At 57.5% G+C, this 27,149-nt stretch overlaps 1 protein-coding gene across 5 annotated transcripts in view; it reads right to left on the reverse strand.

The window, feature by feature from the left end:
• Positions 1-303: 303 nt before the first annotated feature.
• The window catches only part of NTN1 (netrin 1), a 197,858-nt gene continuing 171,012 nt past the window's right edge, over positions 304-27,149 (reverse strand). For all 5 annotated transcript variants that reach the window (XM_045199253.2, XM_053911825.1, XM_053911824.1 and 2 more), the window contains exons 6-7: positions 20,287-20,361; positions 304-4,499 (exon numbers count right to left, since the gene is read on the reverse strand). In XM_045199253.2, coding sequence (XP_045055188.1) covers positions 4,171-4,499; positions 20,287-20,361 — 404 coding nt within the window. In that variant the 3' untranslated portion in view covers positions 304-4,170. The remainder of the gene's footprint in view (positions 4,500-20,286; positions 20,362-27,149) is intronic.

Genomic DNA, 27,149 nt, shown 5'->3' on the forward strand with positions numbered 1-27,149 from the left:
CTGGAGCCCCAAAGAGTAGCAAGGATGGATCGCAGGGATGGGTCTTGGGGACTTAAATGCAGCTTGACCCATTTGAGAGACTTTGAGCTTAAAATCACATTGACGTCACCAAACCCACAGGACTTTCCAATCAAAGCTGCCCCCACCCCTCCTTTTGGTGGCTGGAGCTCTGTGTTAGGCTTTGTGAAAAGTCAGTGGCTCTGATTTGCTGGGGAGTTCTTAGACCAGAGACCCACCACCCTCCTCTCTCCCTGCATGTGCACCACCCATAGCTCAGGCAACAGTCACAACTGAGAAACGAAGAACAGTGTACAAGAGTTTATTTAATTGATATTTGAATTTAGTTCTATCATGTGGGGCCCACATTACACATTCCATCTGGGTCCATTACAACTCTAACTGAAAAAAAAAAAAAACCCTTAAAAAAAAATCCACAACTTTTTCCATGTCATTAAATATATTCATATATAATAACCATAATATATTAGTACGCATTGGAAGGGACACTGACCCAAACAGCATGTCATGGTCACAACTAAACATTTACCATTCCGAGTGAACAGAACTCCAAGACGCAGGAGGGGCCAAGGCAGGGTGTGCGGTGCACTGGGGAGCAGGGGTGGGAAGGCACAGCCGAGACACCGGAGTGGGCAGCTTGGTTTGGGCAGAGGGCAGGGCCCTGGAGCACACATTTGATACCACTAGGGGATGGCGTGGCTGCAGCCACGACCCTCGGCTCAGGAGCCCCAGTGAGTCTGCCTTGTCCACTCAGTCTCTCTCTCGATGCGGGGCCTCCCTTGACCATGGAGACCCCAACATTTTCCAGTTTCTTGGAGGGGCCATTTCTTGATCCCTCAGAGTCTCCTTGATTTTGGTGTCATTCCAACCTGGGGCAAACCCAAGAAGGGCTGGACCCATTTCCTGCACACTACTTTGGAGGCAGAATTCCAGGAGGTCACTAAGAGCCTGGAGGCAGCTCAGAGCCTCCCTGGTTGGACGGGAGGTGTCCCTCCTTGCCATGTCCCAGCACCTGGGGATGCCGCCTCCTGCCCTACTTTCTCAGGACAGCAGCCACAGCCATCAGGCGGGCACGGGGGCAGCCCCCTGTCCTTCCCCTCCTCTCCACCCCACTTTTTAGCATTACTGTGTGTCAGTAAAGCAGGGACCCCGCTGTCAAGGGCTCCAGACCACCCAGCAGGTGAGAAAAAGGACAACTGGGCAATCTGCTTGTTTAAAAAAGAAGACTAATCTGGTATGTTTTTTTCCAAACACCTACATATCACAATTCTGGTTAATACACTCTTCAAAATCAAAATCTAGTTCCATTTTACATCCCTTCCTAACTGTACAAATTTTGCACACCTCAACTCCTAGTTCTGTCTCCACCCCGGAATGGGGGTGGGGTGGAAGAGGGTGCTCCCAAGGAGGGGTCCTCACTGCCGAAGTCGGTGGCTGGACTCAGAGGAGCGGTGGACTGGTTCCGGCTGGGCTATGAGGTGCAGAAGGCCTGGGAGGGCTGACATCCCACAGTGTCCTCATGACCTCCACCTGGCTGACCCGGCCACCCAGACACATTCCCCAGGGCCAGGCCCTTGGTGGACCAGAATGCCTTAGCCCTCAGGGTGCTGAACAGGAGGGCGAGGCTGGAGGCTGGCTGAATTTAAAGCAATACACATTACGGCTTGGCAGGCTGCTGGGGGACCTCACAGACCACCAGCGCCTGCCCTTCATAAACCTGGGTGACTCAAAGGCTGGGCAGGAGGCGGTGGGGCTCTTCTGGGCAATCAGAGAAGCCAGGCTGGGAAAAGTAGGAATAGGACAAGGGCCTGAGTAGTGAGTGCCTTTACAGGACTGTGTGCCTGCAAAATGCTAAGGTGTCCAAGGAGGCCCGACTGCTAGGAGAGAGGCCCCTATGCTCCCAGCCTCAGGCCTGGATTCAGGGAACACAGATATCCCTTCCCAGAGCCATTCTGTCCTCTCCCTGCCCCCGTGGGCATCTGTGCCAGTCTCTTCTGGAATTCCTCCAAACACCCCAAGCAGCCAAATGTCCTTTCCACTGCATCTTACATCAGCCAAGGCCGCCTTCCAAAACCTGGGACTTCCAGGGGTTGCCCCGAGGTGAGTTCACAACCAGCCTCACCCACCACTCTTGTTGCACCTCTGAAGGTGTTCTTGTACCCATCCCTCCCACACACACCTCCATTCTCCAGACCAGGGGCAGTAACCAGGGGCAGTGTCTCAGTGGTGACCCCCAGGAACAAAGCTTGTGGGCAGCGAGCCAGGGGCGGCACAGCCCGTGATCACAAAGCCTGGCTCTGGAGTGGGAATCCAGTTCTGCCACTTATTTGCCTGGGGACCTTGGGTACATGTGCTTCAGCTTCCTCGCTGGTGAGACGGGGGTGAGAATCCCTGTCTCACAGGGTTGTCAGGAGGATAACAAGAGGTCATGTGGGTAAGGTGCCAGGCGCTAAATGGCAGCCAGAATGGGGGCTGCAGCAGAGGAGACAGAGGGAAACCAGACCACAGGGGCACCCTTCAGACTTAATGTGACCCTCCTGAGCAGCCACACTCCAGTGGAAAGTGAAACCAATTTCCTGCCTGAGAAGGGAGCCAGGCTTCTAACTCCGTGTGCCAGCAGGGCCGCTGGGCAGTGCAGAGCTCAGGAGACGGAGCAGTAGGCCCCAGGGCAGAGAAACAGGCCCAGGGCCAGACGATCAGACCCAAAGGGCTGGGATGCTTGCTTGAAGACAGTGTCTCTAGAAAGCTTTGGAATGGGGGTCTGGCCACACCTGGGGGCCTGGGAGGCCTCACTAAGGGGACAGCTGGAAAGGTGTAGGCGAGGTGCCGCCCACGCTAGACCAAGATAGCGGGGTGGGGGCAGTTCTAGCGGGCTTTCTTGTCCCTTCCCTTGGGGAGTGACAGAAAGTGGTCACGGTTTCCTAGGTGCCCAGGAACCTGGTCATTTCTGGCCCTGGTCCCTCACCTTGCTGAGCCAGCAAGCCCACCCTGGCAAGCCCCCTCCCCCAGCCAGGCTTAACCACCTTTGCAGCCTGCATTCCATGCCTATCCAGGCCCTTCCCAGCTGTTGACACTATTGAGGGGCCTTGTGGGAGCTGATGTCATTACACAAATAGTGTCACTGCCGTAAACCCAGCCAGTGCCCCTTCCCCTCCCCTGGAAAATGTCATAAAGGGGCTGGTTCCAAGTTTCCAAAAAGGAAACTCTCTGGGAGGTTTTGCCTTCCTGATGCCTCCTCCAACAGGCAGCTCCAGTATGAGGCAGTGACCACCCGGCTTGAGCTTCTCAGGGGTGTCTTTGGGTCCACGGCCCTGTGCTTGGGCCAGAACCCTGGGCCTGCACCCAAATCCCAGCTGGGCGGGGACGGACACCCGCAGGGGCTTCTGCTACTCTGACTCGCAGATTGTGAACCCCTCCCCCCACCCAGGAGAACCAGTTCAGCAGGTGGCAAAGGAGACCACAGCTTGTGGGAGGAATCCTGGTGGCACAGGCTGCTTCTGCTGCCCCCAGTTGCCTGCCTAGCTCCTTCAGATGGGGCCCAAGTTGTCCCAACCAGGGGGTCCTGTGACAAAAAAAGGTCAGGGGGAAAATGAGGGGATTTTCGGTCTTTTATGTTTGGTGTGGTAGTTTGGCCGGACTCGCTCAGCCCCCGGCCCAACTAGGGGCCTGAGAATTCACAGTTCTCCTCCTCACGTGCCCTTCTCCCTAACCATACACAGGCCGCAGGTGCGGCCCCACCTGCACGGTTCTGCGCCAGTCCCTGGGGCCCAGGTCAGTCTGCCCCGCCCCCGCCACAGCGACCCATCCTGGCCCTAGGGAAGCGCGTCCGTCCCTGCTCTGGAAGGAGCCCGTGAGGTAGCTAAGTCTCGTCCTCATTTCTCCAGGGCCTGGCCTGCTGCGCACCACTCCCCGCGCGCGTGCGCGCGGCTCCTGTAGCCAGGAGGCGCGCAGAGTGGGGCGAGGGGCAGGGCCCCCAGGAGAGAGGCAGCCGAGAGCCCCGCCCCTGTGCCGGCCGTGGCCCCGTCCCCACCCTCCCCCCACCTGGGAAAGCCCTCGCGGGCCAAGTCCAAGTCGCTGCGGTGGCGCGCCGCGCCCGCTCGCGCTCTCCCGGCCCGCGCCCCGCCCGCCGCCCGGCGCGCCCCTGCCTCCGCGCTAGGCCTTCTTGCACTTGCCCTTCTTCTCGCGCTGCTGGAACTTGCGCAGCCGCCGCGCCCACGTGTCCCGCCACTGGATCACCAGGCTGCTCTTGTCTGCCACGATGCCGCTTTGGTCTGGCGAGTCCTCTGCGTTGCCCAGCAGCAGGTACTTCTTGAGGGGCTTGATTTTGGGGCACTTGCAAGCAATGTCCCGTGAGCGGATCCATAGGCTCTGGTCACCTCGCCGAATGCGGCTTGTTCCCTGCTTGTACACCGAGATGATGTTCACTGTGAACTTCCACCAGTCCCCCGCCTTATCTGCCTTCAGGATGTGGATCTGGACGGCTGCAAGGAAGCACAGATAGGCGGTGGGCCACGCGATGGGTAGCGCCACATGTGTGCCCAGCTCCTGTGGCCAGGTCGGTCCTGTCCTCTACGAGGCTAATGTTGGGGCCACCTGTTTAATGGAGAAGGAAGACGTGTCCCCAGCGCTGGGAAGTGGCTGCATAGGGCATCCCTCCAAGGAGTGGGCTAACGGTGGCAAAGCTAAACTGTAACCCAACTCCTGATACCCGGCCCAGGGCCACCGCGTCAAGTCTTACCTCATGGCTATTTTGAAGGTGCCACCAAGCACTCACTGCCTTTGGGGACAAGCCCCCTCTTAGGGTCGAGGAAGGCAAGAAGAAACCTATAGAAACTGATCCTCCCCACCTCACCCAGCACTCTGGACCAGGTCCATCTGCCCAGGGCAGGTGCCTTCAGAGCAGTGCTGAATACAGGAGGGGGGTGGGACACAGGACGGGACACAGACAGGACACAGACCGCTTCAGGTGTCTCCCCAGGCATTTCCAAAGGTCCCAACCACTTAACACCAAGACTCACGATACCTCCAGACACATAACCTTGTACTTGACTCAATCTCAGAAAACCATAATGGAATCTCAGTGCCCAGGCACAGTGCACCCCGCACCTGCCCTTAAGGTGCCCACAGCACCTCTTCCAGAGTCCAGAGTTCTCGGACTGCCCAGTTCCCATCCCTGCCAGGCCACCCTCCCTCCCACCCTCACCTCTCAAATGCCCCAGGCTGTTCCCTTTCCTCCCAATTCTCTGCTAACATCTCCCCTCGTACAGTGGTTCTCACACCAGAGGTCTTGTCAAAAAATGAGTTTCTAATCCAAAAGATCTGGGGAGGAGGGAGGAGAATATGTATTTCTCACAAATTCCGCAGTGCTGCTGAAGCTGCTGCCCCAGGGAACCCACCTCGAGAGTCAGTGCACCAGCTTGTGTTACCGAATGTTATTTCCACTGGATAATAAGAGGTTTTTTTAAAAAATAAAAATAGGAGGAAATGGCCCTGGCTGGTGTGGCTCAGTGGACTGAGCACTGGCCTGTGAACCGAAGGGTCACCTGTTCGATTCCCAGTCAGGGCACATGCCTGGGTTGTGGGCCAGGTCCCCAGTGGGGGGTGAGCGGGAGGCAACCACACATTGATGTTTCTCTCCCTCTCTTTCTCCCTCCCTTCCCCTCTGTCTAAAAATAAATAACATCTTTCAAAAATAGGAAAGGCTTTAGAAAAACAAAAAGAGGGGAGCCCTGGCTCAAATACATTTTTCAAACTGGGTTAAACAAAGTCTAGAAACTTCCTTCCTGCAGGACTTTCCGGAGCCTCTAATCCACAGACTCTGTGTGCGCACATGCCGTGCACGTGTGGGCTTCCCGACAACCCAACTGCAGCGCCTTTTGCTTGGTGCATTTCAGGTCACCGGCGACCCGTGGGGTCTCCTTAGGGAACTGCCGGCGGGGAGACACCCCCAGGGGATAAATGGAGAGGCCTCTGCCGAAATGGTCTCCATTCATGGACTCGAGCCCCAAGCTACTAGGGTCCAGAAAGACTAGAGCAAGGCTGTAGGAACTGACCACATCCCTGGGTCAAGGCCCATCTGCCTGGGGCCATATTTCCCTCCCCTTGGCCAGAACAGAGTGCCTTCCCCTTGCTGAGCCCACCCAGCCCACCCACCCTGCACCCTCCCCCTGGATCATGCTGGAGATTATGCTGGCTGCTGAGTGGGCTTGAGCCCTCCTGAGAAAGGAGCAGTAGCTTGTCCCTCCAGATTACAGGTGAAGAAACTGAGGCACAGGCAGGCTCAGGGGCTTCAGCAACCAGGAGAACATGTCCCCAGGAAATGCCTAGGTCTCATCACCTGCCCACTGACAGCTCCAGTAACTGGGCCCACCTACACCTCAGCCCGGCCTCCCATGCTGGCTGGCTTCTCAAGGATTCTGGGGGCCACTCTGCCACCTTCACTCCCAGGGCCCTACGTGCCCCCCTCCTGTGCTGGGAGACAGGGAGGGGCAGGGATGGCTGGGCCCAGGGCAGCAGCAAATACCATCCAAGTCATCGCTCTGGAGCGAGGGAAATGGCAGATTTTCCCATATTTTCATTTCAGCTGCTCCTGGGCATCCTGAACTTTGCACTCCAGTCTGAGGGCTCCAAAGAATGGCTGCCATGGCAACCGTTTCCATGTTTTTGTCACCAAGGGACTCAACACTCAGTGTGAACTCTGCTGGGGGGTGGGGAACCCTCCAGCCCAAGAGAAGTGGCTGGGTTGTGTGTGTTTGACTGTGCAGACAGAGGTCACCGTGGCAACTGAGTGCCCCTTAGCTAAGCAACGGGGAGCCACCCCCTGCTTCCCAGAGAGCCCTGGTTTCCTCTCCTCAGGACTGAGCTGAATACAAAATGAGCCTCCCTCAGGATGTGGCTGTTTCTCTGCATGGGACCACAGACCCCCAGCCTAGCCACAGCATCCCCCAGCCAAGGCGGGTAGGGGTGGCCCCACAAGGCCGCTACAGAAGGCGCCTCTCGCTGGGGCCCCGGAGAATTTGGCATTGATCTTAGGCACTAAGCATCTTTTGGTGTGAATTGTGACCCCCCCCCAAATTTCCAAGTTGAAGTCCAAACTCCTGGTACTTCAGAATGTGACAGTATTTGGAGATGGGGTCTTTAAAGCAGCGATCAAGTTAAGATGAAGTTAGTAGAGTGGGCCCTAATCCAGTACAGCTGCGGTCCTGATAAGACGAGGAGACCTGACACAGGCACACACAGAGGGGCCATGTGAAGACCCAGCAAGGCTGCACCATCTGCAAGCCAAGAAGAGAGGCCTCAGAAGAAACCAACCCTGCCGACACCTTGACCTAGCACTTCCAACCTCTCTGTTGTTTAAGTGCTGCACCCCCACCACCGTCTGTGGTGCTTTCCTCTGGCAGCCCTAGAAAACTAACACAGTTGAAACCAGTGACTGAAGATGCTGGGCTGCAGCTCCAGGCCAGGCGGGGGCAGACCAGATGAGGCCCAGCCGTGCTGAGAAGGACTGGCTGGGCACGGTCAGGCCTTCTTACTCCCTGGACTTGCAAGAACATGGCCCTTCGAAGGAGGACTCGACACCTGCCCCACCTTCCCTGGTCTGGAGCACCGTGCCCCTTCCCAGGAATGCCCTGGAACACTGAGCAGGGCACCCAAAGGAAGCCCCACCCCACTTCCCCGGGCACAGCCAGCACAGCCTGAAGGGCACCTGCTTAACACTGAGGACACAGCCCAGAGGGGCACCCACCCCTGGAAACCTAGCTGTTCTCGAGAACCCAGGGGTCAAAGCAGGGACACCAGGCAGTCAGGACAAAGCACTGGCCCTCATCCTGCTCCCGCCCCGGGAGCTCCTGGCAGCTCCCTCTCCATAAGGTGAGAGCACAGGCTTGGGGCAGGGGCAGGAGAGGGTGGCGGTAGGATTCGCGTGATTATACTGGAAAAAATCCACATTTCCGCTGCCCTTGGCAACGCCTCCGCACATTACACAGCCCACCAAGTATGAGCTGCACACGCAGAGCACGGGCCAAGTCCCCGCAGTGCACATACAGCTGAAAATATTCAAGATACACATTGAAACAGTGACCTCAGGCAGAGCTGCTCAGCACGCGGCAGGCGCGTTCGGCAGGGCACAGCGTGGCACTGCCCAGCACAGTATGGGGGCCGCTGCCACTTCTGACAGGCCTGCCAGGGTCTCCTGGCGCCGTGCACAGTGGCCTCGGCCTCTCTGCTGGTCCCGGGACCATGGCCCCTGAGAGTGGGCCCCTCCCCTCCACATAACGTTCACTCGGGCCAGTTCGTCTCAGACCTTAGGACACTTAAGTCCCCTTGGCTTGATGGCCTAAGTGGACCCCAAGGAGGCCAGAACATGGGCTTGGTGAGGATCCCCCACCCTGTATTCGGATTTGAAGGAGATGAGATGACCTTCAGGAAGGCCGGCCACGAGGTCGGAAGAGGACAATGAGAGGCGCACTGAGAGGCCTTAAATTGGAGACTGGTCTGCAGGAAGAGGGTCCCAGCTCGAAGGCCGAATAGCTGTTCTCTGATGCAGGGACAAGGGAGAGCCTGAGGCAGATGCTGGCCAACCCTGGTGCTGTGGGCCCCACCTGGTCCCATCTCGGGGTCCACACCTTGAAGGCCCTCCCTTCCTAGGAGCCCTCGTTCACACCAAAAATGGGGGCTCAGGCTGGGCCCGTGTCCCATGGGGCTCTGTTCTCAGAGTGCAGACAGAAGCAGGCGCTGGAGCCCACGAGGAGGCGTGGGTGAGACTGGCCCCAGAAAGCCCAATAGAGCTGTGGCAGCTGAGGGCCCCCAGCAGGCTACAGAGGAGGCTTCTGCAGGATGGAATAGGCACCAGCGGAAAAACAAGTGGAAAGGGAGCAGGTTCCAGGGAGTGAGATCTCCAGGCCCCTGGGGCCCGGCCACACTTGTCTCCTGGAGTCCCTGGGCTGCCCTTACCGGTGTAGTACACGCTCCCATCCGGCGGCCAGGCCAGCCGCACAGCTCTGCTAGTGAGACTGAGGCTGGCCGGGGAGCAGCCACCCCCACCCCGCCCCCAGCAACGCTGGGGCCCACAGGAAGGGCCTGCATGCAACTAACCCTTCTCAGCCGCTGGGCAGGGTTGCAAGGACTGACTTCCCCTGCTCCAACTCAAGCCTGCCACTCTGGCCGGCAGGAGCACACGCCTCTCTGTTCCTTGGCAGAAGCCTGTGCCTGGCTCTGGAGGGATACTGTGACCCCAAGAGGACAAGAGGGGGACCAAGGACCAGGCCCATGGAGGCTAGAGTCAGCGAGCACAGCCTGTGCCAGTGTGGAGTGGAGAGGCAGCGGCCTGGGCAGTGGGCACCCGGCAGCCTGGGGGCCATGCCCAGCGCTTGGGGGCCCTCGCAGGTGCTGTTTCCTGCACCCCCAGCCAAAGTTCAAGGCACCTGTGTGTCCTTCCGTAGCAGCAGACCTCTGGCCACCTTCCCAGGGTGCCTCAACCCTGGCAGTCTGAGAAGCGGGAAGCTCCAGGTCCCCTTCTGTGATTGGATTCCTCGGGAGTGGGCTGTGCCTCCCTGCCTGGTGCCCCATTCCCTCAAGCCTGCCCCCTGCTAGCTCTGGGCCTCTGCGGACCTGGCACTGCCACCACCTTGGGCAGCTTCCAGCTGATTGGGGGTGCCCCTGCAGATTTTGAAGGTCCCCTGCTAGGATCAAAGCTGCGGCCCTGGGGCCAGGTTCTGGGAGAGCTGCTAGGTCAGTGAGGAGTATACAGTTGCTCATGCGCTCACCTGCTGGCCCAGCCCACCTGAGACAGACAACCTGCTGGGGTCAGCCTGGGGGTGTGCCCTGGCACAGGCCCCTGGGGGCTGCCGGAGGGTTCCTCTCCCCGCAAGCCCAGAGTGCCTCGACACCTCCACAGGGAGGCTTCCTGCCTCCTGGAGGTCTCCTAGATTTACGGGCTGCTTGCAGCAGGCCCCCAGGGGCTTCCCAGCAGCTGCCCCTCCCAAGGAGGCCTGGGTGGTCAGCCCCCCTGCCCCACCCCCGCCATACCTTCCTGTTGGGCCAGCCCAGTTAGGGAAGTTTTGTCACCCATCTGCCTCAGAGACAGCGGCCAGGATGAATGGGAGGAGGACACTAACCCCACTGAAACCATTAAAACCATGCAGCCCCATAAATCTCCCAGCACAGAAAGCACGTCATGAGTTGCAGCTGCTTTCATAAAATGCAGCTCTGACCACATGTTTCCCAGTCCCCTGTGAAGGTAAGGAACCGCTGAGCAGTGCCAAGTCCTGTTCTCGGGGAAGCTAACCTGCCACGGGGCTGGGCGAGCTCACGGGGCGAGCACGCCAAGCGGGCCTTGCAGGGCAGGGGCAGTGCCAGCACACCCAAGACGGGCGCCACAGCAGCCCCTGCCCAGTTTCTATTAAATGAAGGGGATGCCTGGAGGCTCACTGTGGCCAAACCCGGCCACCAGCCACACACCACCCCCAGGAATCCTCAGGAATCCAGGGGCCACCACCTCCCCCCACACCCCCAAAGGCCCTGCCTCAAGCCTTGAATAAAGTGGGGACACCCAACTTAGACCTGGCTAAGGGTTCCCCCTTTCTCCCCCTCAGCCAAAGGAAGAATGTTATGCCCCTATCTCTCAAAACCAAAAGCAATGTGGAGGCTGCCTCAGTTTCCCTGCCAGGTCCTGGTGCTTCAGCTGTGCTCGTGGGAGGGGACAGTTAGGAGCCTGAGCCCATCTGACTGCAGGGCATCCCCAGGGGAGGGGACGGGAACGGGAAGCCCAAACTCAAAACAACATCAGCGCCATACCCTAGGAGATAGCACAGCCTGGCCACCCTGCTCTTCAAAGGGCTCAGGTAGGAGAGTGGACCTGGGGAGCCCCGTCCTGCCCTGGCGAGGTGCCCTCATCCCTGGGCCTGGGCCCTCTAGAAAACTAGCCCAAGGGACAGAGAGCCTGCCACCCAGGGAGGACGCCTCTGGTAGTCTCCCCCTCCCAGTAAGGAGGAGCTGGGACAGCCCAAGGGACTGCTAATCCAGTGCTTGCCCCCTGTCCCTCTCCCCACCAGCATGAGCATGGCCAGAGCTACCAGGGCATCACCCTGGAGGAGGGGTGAGCGTCCCTGCCCTGAGGGCCTCACACAGCCTCAGGAGATGCCCCACTACCCACATCTGCCACCCCCCCCCGGCCCGTGCTGGCTGGAGCAGCCCAACCTGCTCCCCCACCCAGCCCCACACACAGAGGCAAGGCCCCCTGGCTGGGCCACTGAGGACCACCTTTCTGGAAGGTCCAGCAACAAGCGTCCCCCACCTCTCAGCGTCCGTGCAGTCCCAGCCTCTGGAAAAGATGGCGAGAGGGCAGGCTTCCCCCACATGGCATCAGTTCAAGCCCCTGATCACCCCCAAGTCCCTCAGGGCCTCTCTGCCTTCAGAGCTCACAGAAGGCCTGGTGCAGAGGGTGCTCGGGCTGCAAATTTAGACCTGTTCCACCATGGGTGTGCACCCGTCCAAGAGCCCCTGAGAGCCCCCGAGCAGCAGTCCTGACCTCGAGCCCCTTCTCCAGCAAGCCCCCAGCCCCCAGGGAGCCCCTCTGCAGGGGAGTCAAGAGCAGCCCCTCCTCCCCAGCTGGGCCAGTGCTTCCAGCCCACTCCCAGGACACCCTGCGTGCTGCCCCCTCCTAGGAGGAGTGGGCACCCAGTAGCCACTTTTGTCCCCTCATTCACCCTCTGAGTACCACACTCAGCTCGAGCTCCAGCTCCTAAAAGTCAAACCACCCTCAAAGGATGAAACCACCTCTCCAAGGGCTTCAGGTCCAGAAACAGAAACCAAAGCAGGACCCAGCCCAGACTCCAGCACTCTACAGGGGCCGCTGCCCTGGGGGGTAGGGACCCTTAGCCTGCCGTGGTCACCCGGACGGACCTATTCAGGTGTCTGTGAGCACTGGAAAGGCATTCCTGACCTACATCGTGCCTCCACAGCTCCTGGCTGGGAGGGGTGGAGGCCTCAGGTGCGGTGCCCGCATCGCGCATTTCCGTCTGGGCCTGAGCCAGGCACACGCAGGCAGGGCTGACAGGTGTGTGAAGACTGCCCCCCAGGTGCAGGCAGGTCTCGGGGAGGAAGCCCCAGGAACAGTGACCGGGGTGCTAGGGCCCTGGTGCCCAAGGCACTGATCTCAGGGGAAGGGGGGCACCTGGACCCAGCAGCCCCCCTCCCCCCCGGGGAGCATGCCCATCTGAGTTCAGCACGGTGTGAAGTGCTCTGTGGCTCCGGAGACAGGTCCCTGGTGAGCAGGGAGAGAACACATGTCGTCGGGCTGTCAGAGAAGCAGGACCATGTGCCCAGGCCGACTGCACCAGCTCTCCGGGCACACTGGGCAGATCCCCGTCTCCCCCAACCCCACTCGGAGACTCAGGGCCTGCATCTGTGATATGAGAGGAGCTACCGCTCATCTGATGGCTTTTGCGGCCCCTTAATGCCTTCCCTACCCACCCCTCCTTCCTAAACACAGGATGTTCAGAGGAGGGAAAATCAGTGCGAGGAACAAAGACAGGAGGAAGCCCCAGAGGAGGACAGATGAGGGCTGCGAGCTGCCAGGCCCTCAGGACAGGCCTCACCGGAGCCCCTGCCCTGAAGCCCTGCCCCGTCTGTGCGGACGGGGGTCCCTGTGCCGGGACTTCGGGCACCCCACCCACCCACCCACGGCAGGAGGCCCGTCGATGCAGTGTCCTGTGGGCTTTTATGTTGAGCTGTCACTGGGGCCCCCCAGCCCTCCCTGCCCAACCTGGTCACCCGCATTCCGACACCCTAGGCTGACTCATGCGGACCCAGCTCCACATCTGGCCTCCATATGGGGCTGGTACTCCCGAAGGGGGGAGGTCACATCTGGTGGGGAAATCGGAGGACCCCAGGGGGCCAGTGACCCCCAGGAAAGGGTCAGTGAGCCTCTGAAACGCCATGACACGTGCTGCTGGCTGGTCCTCGTCCTGCTCCCTGGGGCTCTGGGCAAGGCTGAGGGTCAGGGGCTGGCCTCCCCCAGCCTCAGCCAGGGTCCTGCCAGCTGCCCGGCTCCCCAAGCAGCCCTCCCCTTTGGGGGACAGCCCCCAGGGTGCTCCTCTAAGATCTACACTCACGCCCAAGCCCCAAAGTCACAGCATGCTACGGACATGGGAACTTGTGTCTCTAGGACGTCCGTGGTTAGTGACCACCGGCTCCCTGCCCTCGAAGGGACTGGTCTTGATCAGAATAGCTCCTGACCCCAAGGTCAAGAAAAGGAAGGGGAAGGGGTGTAGAGAGGAGGGGAGGCCGTCGTTCGCTGAGAGGCCCCATGAGCCAGGGGCCAGCTGGGGAAGAGTCTCCAGTGGGAGGCTCTCCTGACCATCGGATTCCCAGCCTGAGCAGCTAACCAAGGGCTGGGAATGTCTGCCACCTCCACCAGCATCACCCCCTCACCCCCGACAGCTCCACGGTGCTCTGCAGTCACTCTCACACCAGCCCCATCATGCCCACCTCCACTTGGGCCCCCGTCCTCCCTGGTGGTTCTCCCCATGACCCTCCCCTACCCCAAAGCCATGCCCCTCGCCAGAATGGCTGTGCCAAGCCCACCTCAGCCACCACCACTGACATCCCGGCTATGCAACCCCTCACCTCGGCTCATCATCTCCCACAGCCTCACCACTGTGACGGTCACCTCAACAGCACGGTGACCCCAGTGAAGATGTCTCTGTGGCCTCCCCTCTGAGGCTTATCCATAGCTGAGCGTCAAGGGTCCTGTGAGGAAACTGGTTCTTGAGCCTCCTAAGGGCCCGCTGTGCCCACTCTGTGCTGCACTCTCCACCAGGGAGGAGAAAGACCTTGGCCTTGGGGTTCCTGACCTTGGGCATGTTGTTTCATCTTGTTGAGTCTCAACACCCCATTGACAGAAACAAATTCCTGCCTCACAGGTGCTTTTGAGGATTCAGTGAAGATGAGAACAAAGACGTGAGGTGCCCGGTCCAGGGTGTTCAGGGCAAGGACAGTCACTGGCCTGGCGAGGCCCTTCTCTCGGGTTTCCACTGCCTGGGAGGCACCTGGGCACAGAGGGGTGTGTTGCTACAAACTGGACTTCCGCGTAGGCCCCCAGGCCGCCTCTGCCGCAGGCTGGGAAAGCGCATGTGAGCGCACAGTCTCGCAAACCCAGCTCTCCCCGCAGAACGTCTTCCCCTCTGAGCTGTATCCTCAGAAACGGTCCTTGTGGGATCTCAGGAGGAATACTTGAGACAAATCATCTTCTGAAAGGCATTCTCATTTTTCCATCTGGTGGTGCCAAAATGTCTTTCAACAAAAGGGGTGACTAATAAACATTTCTGGGAACGAATAATTTTTCCAAGAACTGGCAAAAGTGAGATGATCTCACCTTTCAGAATGTGAGCTGTCTGTCTTCCCCCTTTCTGAATCTCGGAGAGGGAAGAGGCAGGCGGCAGCACCGGGGGGAGTGGGCAGGAGCACCTCGAGCTGAACTGGCTCTTGGTGGGTCACAGGGCTTTCTGGACATGAACATGGACACAGCTGCTGAGGCCCACACTAGCCTCCCCCTGGCCCCACCCTTACACCCAGCACCCCACCCTCACTCTTCTTCCGTTCCCCCAGCCTGTTGCTACTTCTGAGCTTAGAGACCTTGCTCCCTCGGCCTGGGAGCCCTGCTTCGCCCACTGAGGACTGGCTACTGGGGCTCCCTCCTCCAGGAAGCCCTCCCTCCCACCCTGTTCAGAGGACAGTCTATATCCTGCTTATGTCCACCTCTGGCAGGACCCCAGCCACACGCCTGCCTTCGGTGTTCTCATCTGTGTGTCTGGGCCCCTCCAAGACTGTAAATGCCTTGGAGGCTCAGCCCATGTCCCTTCGGAATCTGTAAGCTTAGCACCCAGAAAAGGATGGGTGCACAGCGGGCACTCGACTGAGTTCACAAGGAGGGAAGGACTGCGTGCGTGCGCGGGGCTGCCTGTGCACAGCGGCTGTGTGAGATGAGGGGAGGCTGTGCAAACACGAGGAGGTGAGGACCAGACGGGGCACCTCCAAAGGCCCACAGGGACAAGATGGAGTGGAGAGGAGGGAAGGGAGATGGGAAAAGAAAAAGTCAGGAGGCTGAGAGGCAGGGCCGGGGAGGAGGGCAGGGGGCCTTGTGGGGCCAGTGGGCTAGACGGCCCAGCGGGATGCAGGGGGTGAGGACATCACGGCAGAAGGTCAGGGGAGCAGGCAAGTCAGGCCCTCTTGCCTCCTTCCCGCCATGCCAGTGAGGAGGCTACAAGGGGGTGTTTCCCACACCGGCAGATGTGCCCAGGCCTTGGGTAGGCCCGGCCCAACGTCCTCATGCCACAGGTGCTTGGGAACTGAGTGTCATCCATCACCCTCGTCACCCTCGTCACCTTCGTCACCTTGACTCTACAGCACAGGTTCTGGAGCCCGGCTCCCAGGCCGTGAGCCGCAGGCAGGTGACTCTCACAGAGGGCACATGCATCGGACTTGGTGGTATCCGTGTGCACACGCGTGCACACACTGTCCCACAAGTAGCTCACTCGGAGCACTCACACAGAGGAAGGGCCTGTCCAAGGCCAGGTTTCCTGAGAACTTGGCAGGAATTGCTAATACACTTAAAAGTAATAAAAACTGTCTTCTGTGTCCTTCGCGGACAACTGTCCGCACTCAGCTTTCTCAGGGCGCCCTGTCAGGCATTTGCAAGGTGAGCTGATTCCCCTAGAGGGCAACAGAGGACTGAGGCGGCCCCAGGAGAGGTGGGCAGCAATGAAGGTGTCACAGCGGACCCCTGCCCTCAGCACCCGCCATGGTGGAGCCGTGACCTGGACGGCAGGTCCCCTTGGTCACACCTCCAGGTGACAGATGAGGACCCTGAGGCCCAGGCTGGTGGGGCTCCCTGTCCAAGTCACAGAACAAATCAGGGGTGTGTGCGTCTGCACTCTTGGGCCAGCGCCCCTTTCCCTCCAGACGGAGATGGGAAGGCCCTCTCCCCTGTTGTAGGGTCTCTCTGGACAGACATGAGCAGCACGGTGGGCTTGGTCCTGACGCCCTCCCCACCTTAATGCCTTCTTGTCTCGGTCGGTGCCCACCCCAGTCCTACCCAGGCTGGGCCCCCTCTCGCTGGCAACATGTCTGAGAAAACACGGGGCAGGCCAGTCCCCAGGCATTCCTCATTCCACCGCTTCCCCCAGCCTTTTGTCCGCTGGCCACGGCCCAGGTCATGGAGACCCCCCATCCATGCTCCACCACAGCACCACGTCAAGGCTTGTGAGCTGGCCTTGGAGAAGGGGCCTGCTCCTCACCCAGCAGGGGTGGCAAACCCAAGGTTCCAATTAGCAGCTTCTGGAACATCCAAGTGCCCCGGCTCTCAGTGAAGGAAATGTGTTTCCTAATTGGCTCCCCGCCGGGCTGTCAGTCAGAGAGCAGAGATTACCAGCCCTCCGACCTCCCTCCCTCCCTGCCCTCCTTGCCCGGCCTCCTCTGGCCGGCTTCACCTGCTCACCAACCCTCAGGCCAGCACCCTCCTCATCCTCTTCCTGCTCATCTTCCCTGGGCTGGCCCAGGTCGGCTCCCCATGTGGGAGGGACACCCCTGCTTACACTTCTTTTGGGGGTCCAGGATCCCCAACAGGACACAGGACACAGGGAGATTCCCCACAAGGAGAATCTCAGGCCTGAGCCAAGACATGAACCCCCATCTCAGAGCCAGGCCTGCAGCGGCTGCTGGGCTATCCTCCCGCTGTGCCTGTAGGTGCCCCTCACGCCTCCTCAGCGAGCCCCTGCAGGAGGTCTGCCCGCCCATCCTGCTAGGCTCTGGCATGCCACCGTCCCCAGAAGCCCCTGAGATCCCCTTCCTGATACTTCTCTGTCCTGCCTCCTGCCGCACACACAGGCCTAGATCCTGAAGTGGGTGGGGATGCTGCCCAACTTTTAGGTGACCCCAAGAGTTATCAGCGGCAGCCCTGGGGACCAGATCACACAGTGTTTGGGGGGAGTGGGAAGGGCGGTGCCAGTCCTGGCAACGGGCTGGGGTGTGGTAAGCAGGACACTAAAGGGGTGGTGCAATAGCTTCGCAGACCACGACCTCGTTGGCCCCTGGAGGGGCACCCCACTTCTCTCCTACACATGCTGCTCCCCATGTCTTGTCCGGCAGTGGAAATGTGGACAGCTGGGTGGTGCCTGGCTGTGGCTGTGGGGCAGGAGCAGCGGTGGCCTCAGTGAAGTCTGGAAAGGGGGCCGGGTGGAGCTGTTCCTTGCCCTCCTTGGCCTTGGACAGGTAGGGCCCTGGGCTAAATGGGATGTGGGGAGGAGGGGGACCCAGGGAAGGGCCTGCAGAAGGAGCAGAAGGCTGGGCCGGGGTCCCACCTGCGGTAGGAGGAAATGAAGCCCGCCTCCTTGGACACCTACTTCATTCTGACGATCCACAGGGAGTCGGGAGTGAGGGGAAGACAAGGGCTGAGTCTAGGAGCAGGAGTCAGATGGCACCCAGAGACTGCCCCACCAACCCCCACCATCAGGAGAGCAGCCCCCAGCAGGGACAGGGTTCACGAGGGCCTGGGGATCCCTCTGGGTCCGTGAACAGAGAGCGGGGCCTGCCGGCTGGTGGTGAGGAAGCCAGGAGAGCCCTGAGGGGCCAAGTGTCCCCAGGAGTATTGGGGTGGGGCGGGGAGAATTCCATGGTGGACAGGAAGTCAGAAGAGGGCAAAACAGGGCTGAGTCAAATAGAACCAGGTGGAAAACGGGATCCACTTTGGTAACTTTTAAATAAAAGTCCAATTTTTCCTTTTTTTTCTTCGGAAAAAAGAATGGGGGCAGTGGGTCAACATCTCACAGAAAGACTGCTCAGCTCTTTCTTTCTCCTAGCCTCTCTCCACAGATGCGTCAAGACTAAGATTAAAACAACCCTTCCCCAGGCAGGCCAATGATTCCTCTTCCTTCCTGCCCCTGTTCTGGGAGGGGAGGCAGAGCAAGAGGCTGGGGGCTCTTCTCCTGGGCTCCGGGCTCTCTGGGCCTGTGAGGACAGCCTGCGCTCGGCCCCCACAGCTCAGCCGGGGCCCAGCGGGGATGGGCAGATCCCCGGGCTCTCGCCTGAGTCTGAATTCCACAGGGGCTCAGCTCCAGGTCCCCAGCACACCCGCACGCCTGGGGCTGGGAAGACGAGGCTCTGCAGCTTGGGGACACACCAGCTTCATCCGAAACAACCTGGGGCCTCTCCATGTGGCGGTCGCCCTGGCTCAAAGACCGGGCGTCCTTTCTCTTGAAACCACTTCAAAGTTTGTTTTCAAAATCCGGGTTTGTCTTCCAGAGCAAGCTAGACGTTTCTGCACTGCACTGGGGGACAGACACTTTGAGGGGCTTTCAGGAACTTGCTGCAGAAGCCCAGGGGGGTCTGAACAGGGGGTACATGACTTGCCCACTTCTGAACAGATGCAAAACCCGGGGTGGCGTGCACTGGATCTCTGGGATCGACTGGTCGCCCCAGGGCGTCAGGGCGGGGGGTGTGCGTGCGCAGGTCTGTCTGCACACACGCAGTAAAATGAGAAAGTTTTAGAAGTTCTCAAAATTCCTTTGGGCTCCTTCGGGCCCCATCATTCATTTCACTCTGCGAAAAGGTCCTAACCATTGTCCTTAGTAAAGAAAAAAATCCTTAGGTGTAGTTCAAACAGCTGGCCTAGTTAGGACCCCCACGGGGCCAGGCTGCCAGACGCCCTTGCGTCAGGAGGGGCGGAGCACAGGACCTGGGTGAGGACACCTCTTCATGGGGGGCCTTCCTTCTACCTCTCTTGCTCCAGCTCTGTTTCTTCCTCCCGCCCACCCTCCCCGCCCAGCTTCCTGTGGACAAGTGGAGGTCACTCTGCACGGGGAGCCTGTCAGACACTGGACCTCGTGCTGGGTGGTTCCCACGCACGTGCAGTAGGTCATCACATCTGTTACAGACACGGACACGGAGGCTGAAATACGCAACTGGACCTGCCCCAGGCCCCACCGGAGGAGCATGGCCAGGGCAGACTTGGGAAACTCAGCAGAAAGAAGAGGCCCCTCCACTCCCTTTCCCAGATGAGGCCAGAGTGATGCTGGAATTGGTGGGGCCACACAGACCTTCATGGGGAATTCACCCCAGGAGCCTCTGGAGAGGGGACAGCTGGAGTGAGGAGGTGGGCACAGCCAGCAGTCAGGGGCTAGAAGGGGACCGGCACCAGTCCCCACTCACCAGGCCTCCCAGGTCAGGAAGAGGGCCCCACAGAGGAGAGTACCAGAACCTGGGCCAGAGCCCCTCTGCCTGCCTCCTGGCTGTGCCACTTCCTGGCTGGGCAACCAGGGCCTGGGCTGCCACACGGATGCCCCAAGACTCTACACAGGGCCTTCCTAGCTCTGCCACTGGGTGGCTCAGTGATTCCTCCAGGACCCCTGTTTGATTGTCCTGCTTGGAAGAGCCCACTCGGCTCTTTGCACAGTGGCACATGGGTCGATAAGGCCTCCCCTCCTCCTATAGGCTCCCCCCCAACAGAAACGAAGGGGTCTGCCTAGTGAGAACGCTCTCAGGGACCAGAAACCACGAAGGGACTCCACCTCCCACTGGACAGGGCGGGCACCAGGGGATTCTCAGCAAGTGTTTCCGGGGGCAGGAAAGGGGAGCTCAGCAGAGAAAGGGTACAGGGGGCTCACTGTCCCCAGGGTTGGGGAGAGCAGTGCGTGATGAGAGTAGGGAGATGGGACACTCCCTTCTCAGCTCAGGGAGCCTGAGGGCTCAGGTGACAGGGAATCTCTACAGGTGGCTCCCAGGGCTGCCACCCCACAACTCCTGGCCGAAAGAGACCCCAGGAGACCCCCCTTCAGTTGTGTTCAACCTTCGGTGCATCAGAATTACCAGTGAGCTGCTAAAATGCAGGCTCCCTGACCCACCTCGGCCCCTGCTGGAGTTAAGCCCCATAAAGAGGTGGCTTCAGGAGTCTTCACTTTAAACATGCCATGGACCAGCCTGTACACAACAGAGGCTCAGGTTGGATGGCCACAGAATGTGTGAGGGCACTGGAGGCCAGAGGCCACCCTGCAGAGCTGGGGCACACCCGCCCTCACACCCTGTGGCCCCTCGGGCCCCTTGCCTCCAAGGACCAAGGTGGAGGAGATGAGAAATTCCTGGGTGTGCGATCTGTCCAGCTCGGTCCTGCTCAGTCACAGGGACTTCATCGCCCACTCCCATGCAGGGCCACTTGCAGCCCAACTCCAGCTCCTTGTGGGTCCTGTGGCCCCGCCCCCTCCCCAGACCCTCACTCACCATAGTCCTTCTTGCAGTACTTTTTCATGTTAATCTTCAGCTTCCCTTTGGAGGCCTTGCAGTAGGAATCACAGTCTGCAGGGGAGGGGAGCACAGACAAAACCTAATTAGGCGGGCACTGAATAGGCTGGCGGCGAAGGGGGGCTGCCTCCCCACATACCCAGAGGCCTGTGATACCCGTGGGCCAGGCCGGGCGGGCGGCCATTCAGGGCAGGCCTGGCTTCTAAAGAGGCACTTGGGACAAAGACCCTCGCCTGAACTGGTCCCCCCTCCGCCCCAGTCTGATGAATCCTTTAGCTGCTGCCCACAGCCCCCTTGGCCTCCCTGAGGGACCGTGAGGGCCCCCATTTGGTGCCACCCAGGGCTTCTGAACGCCACACAAATTCCCTCGTTCTTAAGACACAACTGGAGACTGATTAAAGCCGATAGAGGCCTCATTGTCACCCTGCGCCCCGGGTCCGTGTCAGGCGCTGGCTTTCATGGCACGAAGCCTCTGGCTGGGGTCAGCCCTAACAAAAAAGGTCATGGAGGAAATTAGCAGCCCATGAAGTATTAGAAAACCCCTTTGGTGTCCACTCTACTGGAGTGTGCAAATAAAATGCCCCCTGAAGAAGAGTTCAGTTCTAATGGGCCCTATAGCCGAGAGACCGGGCTGCCCAGCCTGTGTCTGCCAGGCATCACTGGGGGCTTCCCGCAGTCCAAGTGTGAGCCAGGCGGGATGGGCCCCCCGGGATGGGCCTGCTTCTCTTGGGGGCGGCCTGTGGCAGCCCACCAAATACACACCTCCAAGCCCCGCCCATCACGCCCTCTCCCTGCTAGATCTTTCGGCTCTTCAGATGAGGTGGTCTAATTCCTTCCCTGCCTGGCAGACATGATGCCCAATTAATCCTTCCATCCTGCCTTGCACCACTACTCGACATGCTAGATCTCATTCAATCCTCACAACCACTCTTTGATGTGGGGGTGTTATTCCCACTCTGCAGATACAAAAACTGAGGTCACCTGCACAATGCATCCCTAACAGCTGGCACCAAGACTGGGCCTCGAACACAGGTCTGAGATGTCAAAATCACTGCATTCTTGGTTACGCCATGCTGTGCCCCCCAAACACCAACAGTGCTGTGTCACTGTCATTGCCCTCAGTGAGTAGGGTGTTGGGCTCAGAGCCAGGATGAAGAGCGCTCTGTGTTCCAGCAACTCCTGGACTGCTGGCGGGGACCGGACAGGTTGGCCTGGGGCTGTGGAGTGCTCAGCTTGTTCTCGACACAGTGACAGCGTGGGGTGGTGGAGGTGAGCTGGGCATATGTCCTGGTGAGGGTGGGGGAAGGGGACAAAAAGGTGACAGGAACACACACACACACACACACACACACACGTAAGTGCCTGGCCAGGAGCAGCGACCAGCCTCTAATTCTGCAGAGCAGAAAACCAAGGCCAAGTTAGGGGGAAGGAGTGTCTTGTGTGGGAGCGCAGGACAAAGGCAGAGCGTGAACTCAGGCCTCCCAGTGCCACCTGCTCCCCCACACCTGGCCCCCAACCCATGGCTGAGGTCTGCAGGGAATAGTCAGAGATCACCCCAAGGTCAGTCTCTGACCCTGTGGGAGGTTGCTGCCTCCTTCAAGGTCCTGAGATACACTGAGTGGTGCCGCAATTTAAGTCACAACAGCTGCATCCCGCTGCCCTGGGAGTCACAGCCCGCAGCTCCCTGTGCCTCCTGAGCCAGCTCCCTGGGATACCAAGCTAGGAACCAGTCTCAGGAACTGAGAGAAAAGCAGCCCCCCTGCCTGCTCTGCTGTGGTCCGAGCCATTGGTCCCAGCCCCACCCCAGGATGCCCTGCCCAGGAGCACCGGAGGCTAGCTGGACAGCTGGTTCGTTGGCTGGCTGGTACTGGAGGAAGAGCCTCTTGGAATGCAGGGGCTGGGTCGCCTAGGGAGAGGGGCCTGCACTCTGCCATGGCCAAGTCCAAGAGGTCGAGCTGAGAGGGGATGGCAACCTGGGCACCACCATCATCACACTGCACTTCGCTGTCCAGAGCAGCCACTCTCAGCCACGTCTCTGCCAGCTCAGGGACAGATGATGCTCACAGCAGAGCCACTGCTGTGGCAAGGCCCTGGTTGTGCACAAGTCCTTGTGGTCCCAAGTGCACCGGCTGGAAGCCCGCCCTGCTCTCTCTGCTGAGGGAAGCGAGATGGAATGCGAGCGGTGCCAGTGACGTTGTTACCGGGATAGCCTCGTATCCACGCTCGTCACTCATTTGTTATTTTTTATGAAAGTCATTGGCCCACGTCAGAACTTGCATTCTGGTCAGGAGGAAATCACCTCCACCCTGCTCCTCTGCATGGGTCAAGACACACCGCTCCCTGTCAGCCCTGAACCCACCACCCCCAGAGCCTCACAGCTACTCCGTGAGAGAGGGACTGAGTCCCTCTGCAAGACAAGGCAGAAACTAGAGATCAGAAAGTTTCCGGGTGCCCGTCCCACGGGAGATCTGCTCTACAGAGCCGAAGGGAAGGTGACCGAGCCCTGCATCAACCTGCCCTGTCCCTCCCCGCTTCCCATCCATCACTCTCCCTCCCAGTAACATCTACAGCTCTCCTTTCAGAGCCGAGTGCCATCCACCTGAGAGAGAAACCGGACTAAGACCTGTGGCATCCATCACTGCCTAATTAGCTTGAGCTCCAGACCCTGCCTGACAAATCACAGCGGTCCCCATGAACACCCAGTCTGCGCCTCGGTGATGGCAGCCACTCACGTGGCGCTAACGAGGCACGCAGCATGGCTCCGCCCTGCCCATCGGCCCCATTCTACGGATGAGGCGGACTGGCAGCGGAGTCTGTACTCCTACCCCCCTGGTTCCCAGCCTGGACTATTCAGCAGAATTACCCAGAAACTGTAAAACAGCCAACGCCTGAGTCCCACCCCCAATACATTACATGGGGAGCCCGAGTGTCCAGATTTTAAAGTCCCCCAGGTGACTGATTCTACTGTGCAGCCAGTGTCTGAAGCAACTGTAGCTGTGGGGGGAGGGGACAGGGTCTCTGCACCTATGACTAGCACAGGGCACCCAGCCTGGCAAAGGAAAGGCCCAGATAGCTGAGTGAGCACAAGGAAAAACTGGGGGTGCTCACATAGAGGAACACAAGCTGGCTGCCCCTACACAAAACGGTGCCAGCCTCTGAACATTTGTGGTCATAATTTTGTGTGTGGTGGGCGAGTGGGGGGTCCTACGTCTTTCCTTTTGGTCAGCCAGAAATTCTTGTCAGGTCAGTGTGCTTGTCATCGTAAAATGTCCCCCACTCTCTTCAGATTCACTGCTTCCCATGTAGTTGTGAGCTAGGAAAACAGGAGGGCCTAGCTTGTTAGGATTCTATGCAAGACACGGGTGAACAGGCTTGGAATAAGAGACTAAAATGCTCCCTTTGGGTAAAGTGAACAATCTCCAGAACATGGACACGGTGGCAGCTATCTGGCTGCATAGGGACTCTTTGTTTGGGTTGTATTCCAGAACTGAGGTCACTGGACAAGTGGGCCGTGGATAAAGGAAGTGTTCCTGTGTTTTCTTCTTTTACCAAACACACACGAAGCTACAGAGACTGCTTCAAGACGGACAGACCGCAGCCTTAAATGCAGCTCTGACTCCTTCAAAATGGCATCTACTTGGCAGGCACCCATGTAGCCCCTCCTTGTCTTGTTCCAAAATAGCTATAAAGACAATGAAAAAAAGTTCACACTAATGCCAAAAATGAAACTGATAGATGACCCAGTGTTGGAATCTGGGAGCAATCTCTATTAATTAAAGGCAGATGGTGCTGGAGCAAGCTAAACCTGTCCAGGTTTTACCACCGGACACAGTTCTTTGTCTGATGAACAGAAAGATCTTTAAAAAGGGGGAAATGACAGACAGACAACAACCAGAAAACAAGTGGGCAGGAAGTGGAGGGGGCACGGGTGGCAGTGGCCTCCTCCAGGGAGGTGAGGCTCCAGGAAGGGGAGGGGCTGGAAGGACAGTGCTTGCAGTAGGTATTGGAACCTGCACTTTTCCCGAAGTCACAGATGCAGACAGCGAGGAAATCAGGCAGCGGAGGCGCAAGAATACCACCTCCACAGAGCAGGGGCGAACTGAGGGAAGAGGTAGGCAAAAGCTAGGAACTGGAGATGGAGCTGCATACATTCCCCTGCCATCCAGCTTGGAGCTAAGACAGCGATCCAGCTGTCACTCTAGCACAGGGATCTGTAATTTTTTTTTTCTTTGCAAAGTGCCAAAAGTAATAGTTTAGGCTTTGCAAGCCATACGGTCTCCATCACAACTATTCAAATTCTGGCGCCAGAGCTGGAAAACAGTCATAGATCATGTGTAACTGAATGAGGATGGCAGACTAAAATATTCTAGCAAGACACGTCCCCTATGACATAGCAGAAGAGAGCTGTAAGGGAGCACTAGGCTGAGCTGAACAGGCCATACGATGGCACAAGAAGGGTGACGTATCAGAGGAAGAAAAGCTGGAAAGAACAAAAACCTAAAAACCCTGCAGCCTAATTAAAATCCACTTTGGAAGCAGTGAAGAAAAATGATAGTGTAGAAAACTGATTCAGAAATATGGAGGATGAGTGAGAGAAATTCTCCCAAAATTTCGAGGAAAAGGGTAGAGACGTGGGAACTGTGAAAGAGAGAATGACCAGGGTACAAGGGGAAGAGTGGGGAGGTGACATACAACTGGGAGAGGACCGCAGTGCAGGCCAAGTGGGACACCCAACGACAGGATTCCTGGGCTAAAGACAGCTCTACGCACGCACAAGAAAAGGGCTCACTGAACGTTTTTTTAATCAAGGAAGAGGCCAACACCCAAACACATCTTTGCAAAACACATGAAGTACCAGGATGAGGAAAAACATGCACGCACATTAAAAACCAAGAAGAGGAAAAAGCTGACCAGATGACCAATGTCTACAGGTCTTGAGGAGGGAAAAGGTTGTGACCCAAGAATTTTATACCTAGCTAGTCTGTCTTACACGTGTTCGGGCCACAATAAACAAGACATTCTCAAGGGTGCAAGGAAAACATTCCAAGTGTTTAGAGAGAAACACTTGAGGATGTTTTCCAACTATGAAATGAACCAAATTAAGAGTTTAAGAGGGGGAGTCAAAGTACGAACACACTGGTGGGGAGCGCTGAAACTGGTGCACACAGAGACTTCAAATTTGATTCTTAAACTGGAGACCATTATCAAAGCAATTTAAATAGTGTTTCAAAGGGAACATGAGACAATGTATGTGTATGTATAGTAACCATGAACATTTAGATCATATTAACTTTATGCTGATGTGATCGAAATATGATCTGAAACTTCAGGTCACATTAACAAAAACTAAGAAGTAAAATGAGGTAGGAAGTACAACTCTCTTGTCTTAAGTAGGTAGGACTCAAAAGACGCCATTTCAAGCTTTACTCGGACAAATAAGAGCTATGAGATCAAATAGTGCTTTTTGAAACAAACCACAAAACACCTGAGAAGATGCCAATAAATTATAGAATATATGCCAGAAGGGGAAAATAACAGGACAAGTGGAATGTATAAAATGCAGCTGCGATCACGAGCATCGTAGGAGAGCAGCCGTCTAAAATGAAACAGTGACTGTAAGGGGGGCGACTCTATGGGAGAACTGATCGAAATGCATTAAATAACTTTTTCAGAGGGACATAACTAAATAAAGCAAATTATTTAGGTTTACAACTTTTTTTTTTCCTTAGAAAGAGGGGAAGGGAAGGAGAAAGAGAGGGAGAGAAACATGGATGCGTGAGAGACACATCGATGGGTTGCCTCTCGCACGCCCCCAACCAGGGACCAAACCCGCAACCCAGGCGTGTGCCGCGGCTGGGAATGGAACCGGTGACCTTTCGCTTTGCGGGTGTCAGGGCTTTAAGTTTACAACTTTTAAAGAAGTTTTAAGCGCTTTAAAGAAGTTTGTCACTAGGTAACAAAAAAAGTTCACTTACTAGTTAAAAAAAAGGAACATTTTGTGTGGAATAACATTGAAATATATTAAACAAATACTGTCAGAAATACAAAGAGAAACAGAAACACAAAGTATGAAAGAATGCTAAATTAATTCCAAGGAGCTGAAATTGTACAGGCCACATTTCCTGACCACAGTGTAATAAATAGTGTTTGTTTTAAGCAAAAAAGAATGAAAATAAATGAAGTGTATTCAATTCTAGAAGTTAGAAATGAGCAAAACAAAACCTGAAGAAAGCAGGAGGAAAGACCTGATAACAGATGCAGATATTAATAAAGTAGAATACTGAAAACCTCGAAAGGCCTAAATACACCCAAGAATTGATTCTCAGTAAAGCCCCAAGACCAACAGACTGAAAACCACAGTGGACAGTACACGGCCGTGTCCGGCCATGAGTAAAAGAGAAACACGCAGGAAGTAAGGGCTGAAACAGCAGGGCCACGCTCTGAAGACCTTTCAGCGATGAGGCTACTTCATACAGACAGCTTTAGGCTGAGATCTTGGACATCGGAATGACGCATGTCACATCCACGACCGAGCTGAACTAAAGAGGTATCACATCTGAATAAATAATCTTAAGAATTCTCCAGACCCACACAGTTTCTGAGGCTGGGCCACGTGGACATAAAAGACACATCCTTTTCATGCAGTGTGGTCTGGCCAGATACACAGAGAAAGAGGGAAAGCTATTAGGATGAACCACGTAAAAGTGCCTAAAATCAATCATTTTCAACTTAATAAAAGAGCAGTTCCATACGGTCCAACCCCAATATAAAAGCTAGCATAAGCTCATGCCCACACAGACCCTACAGGTCAGCTGGCCGACCCCATGTGCCCACCGGGGCCC

Source organism: Desmodus rotundus, chromosome 9, assembly GCF_022682495.2.
Source record: "Desmodus rotundus isolate HL8 chromosome 9, HLdesRot8A.1, whole genome shotgun sequence".
Classification (NCBI taxonomy): Eukaryota; Metazoa; Chordata; class Mammalia; order Chiroptera; family Phyllostomidae; genus Desmodus; species Desmodus rotundus.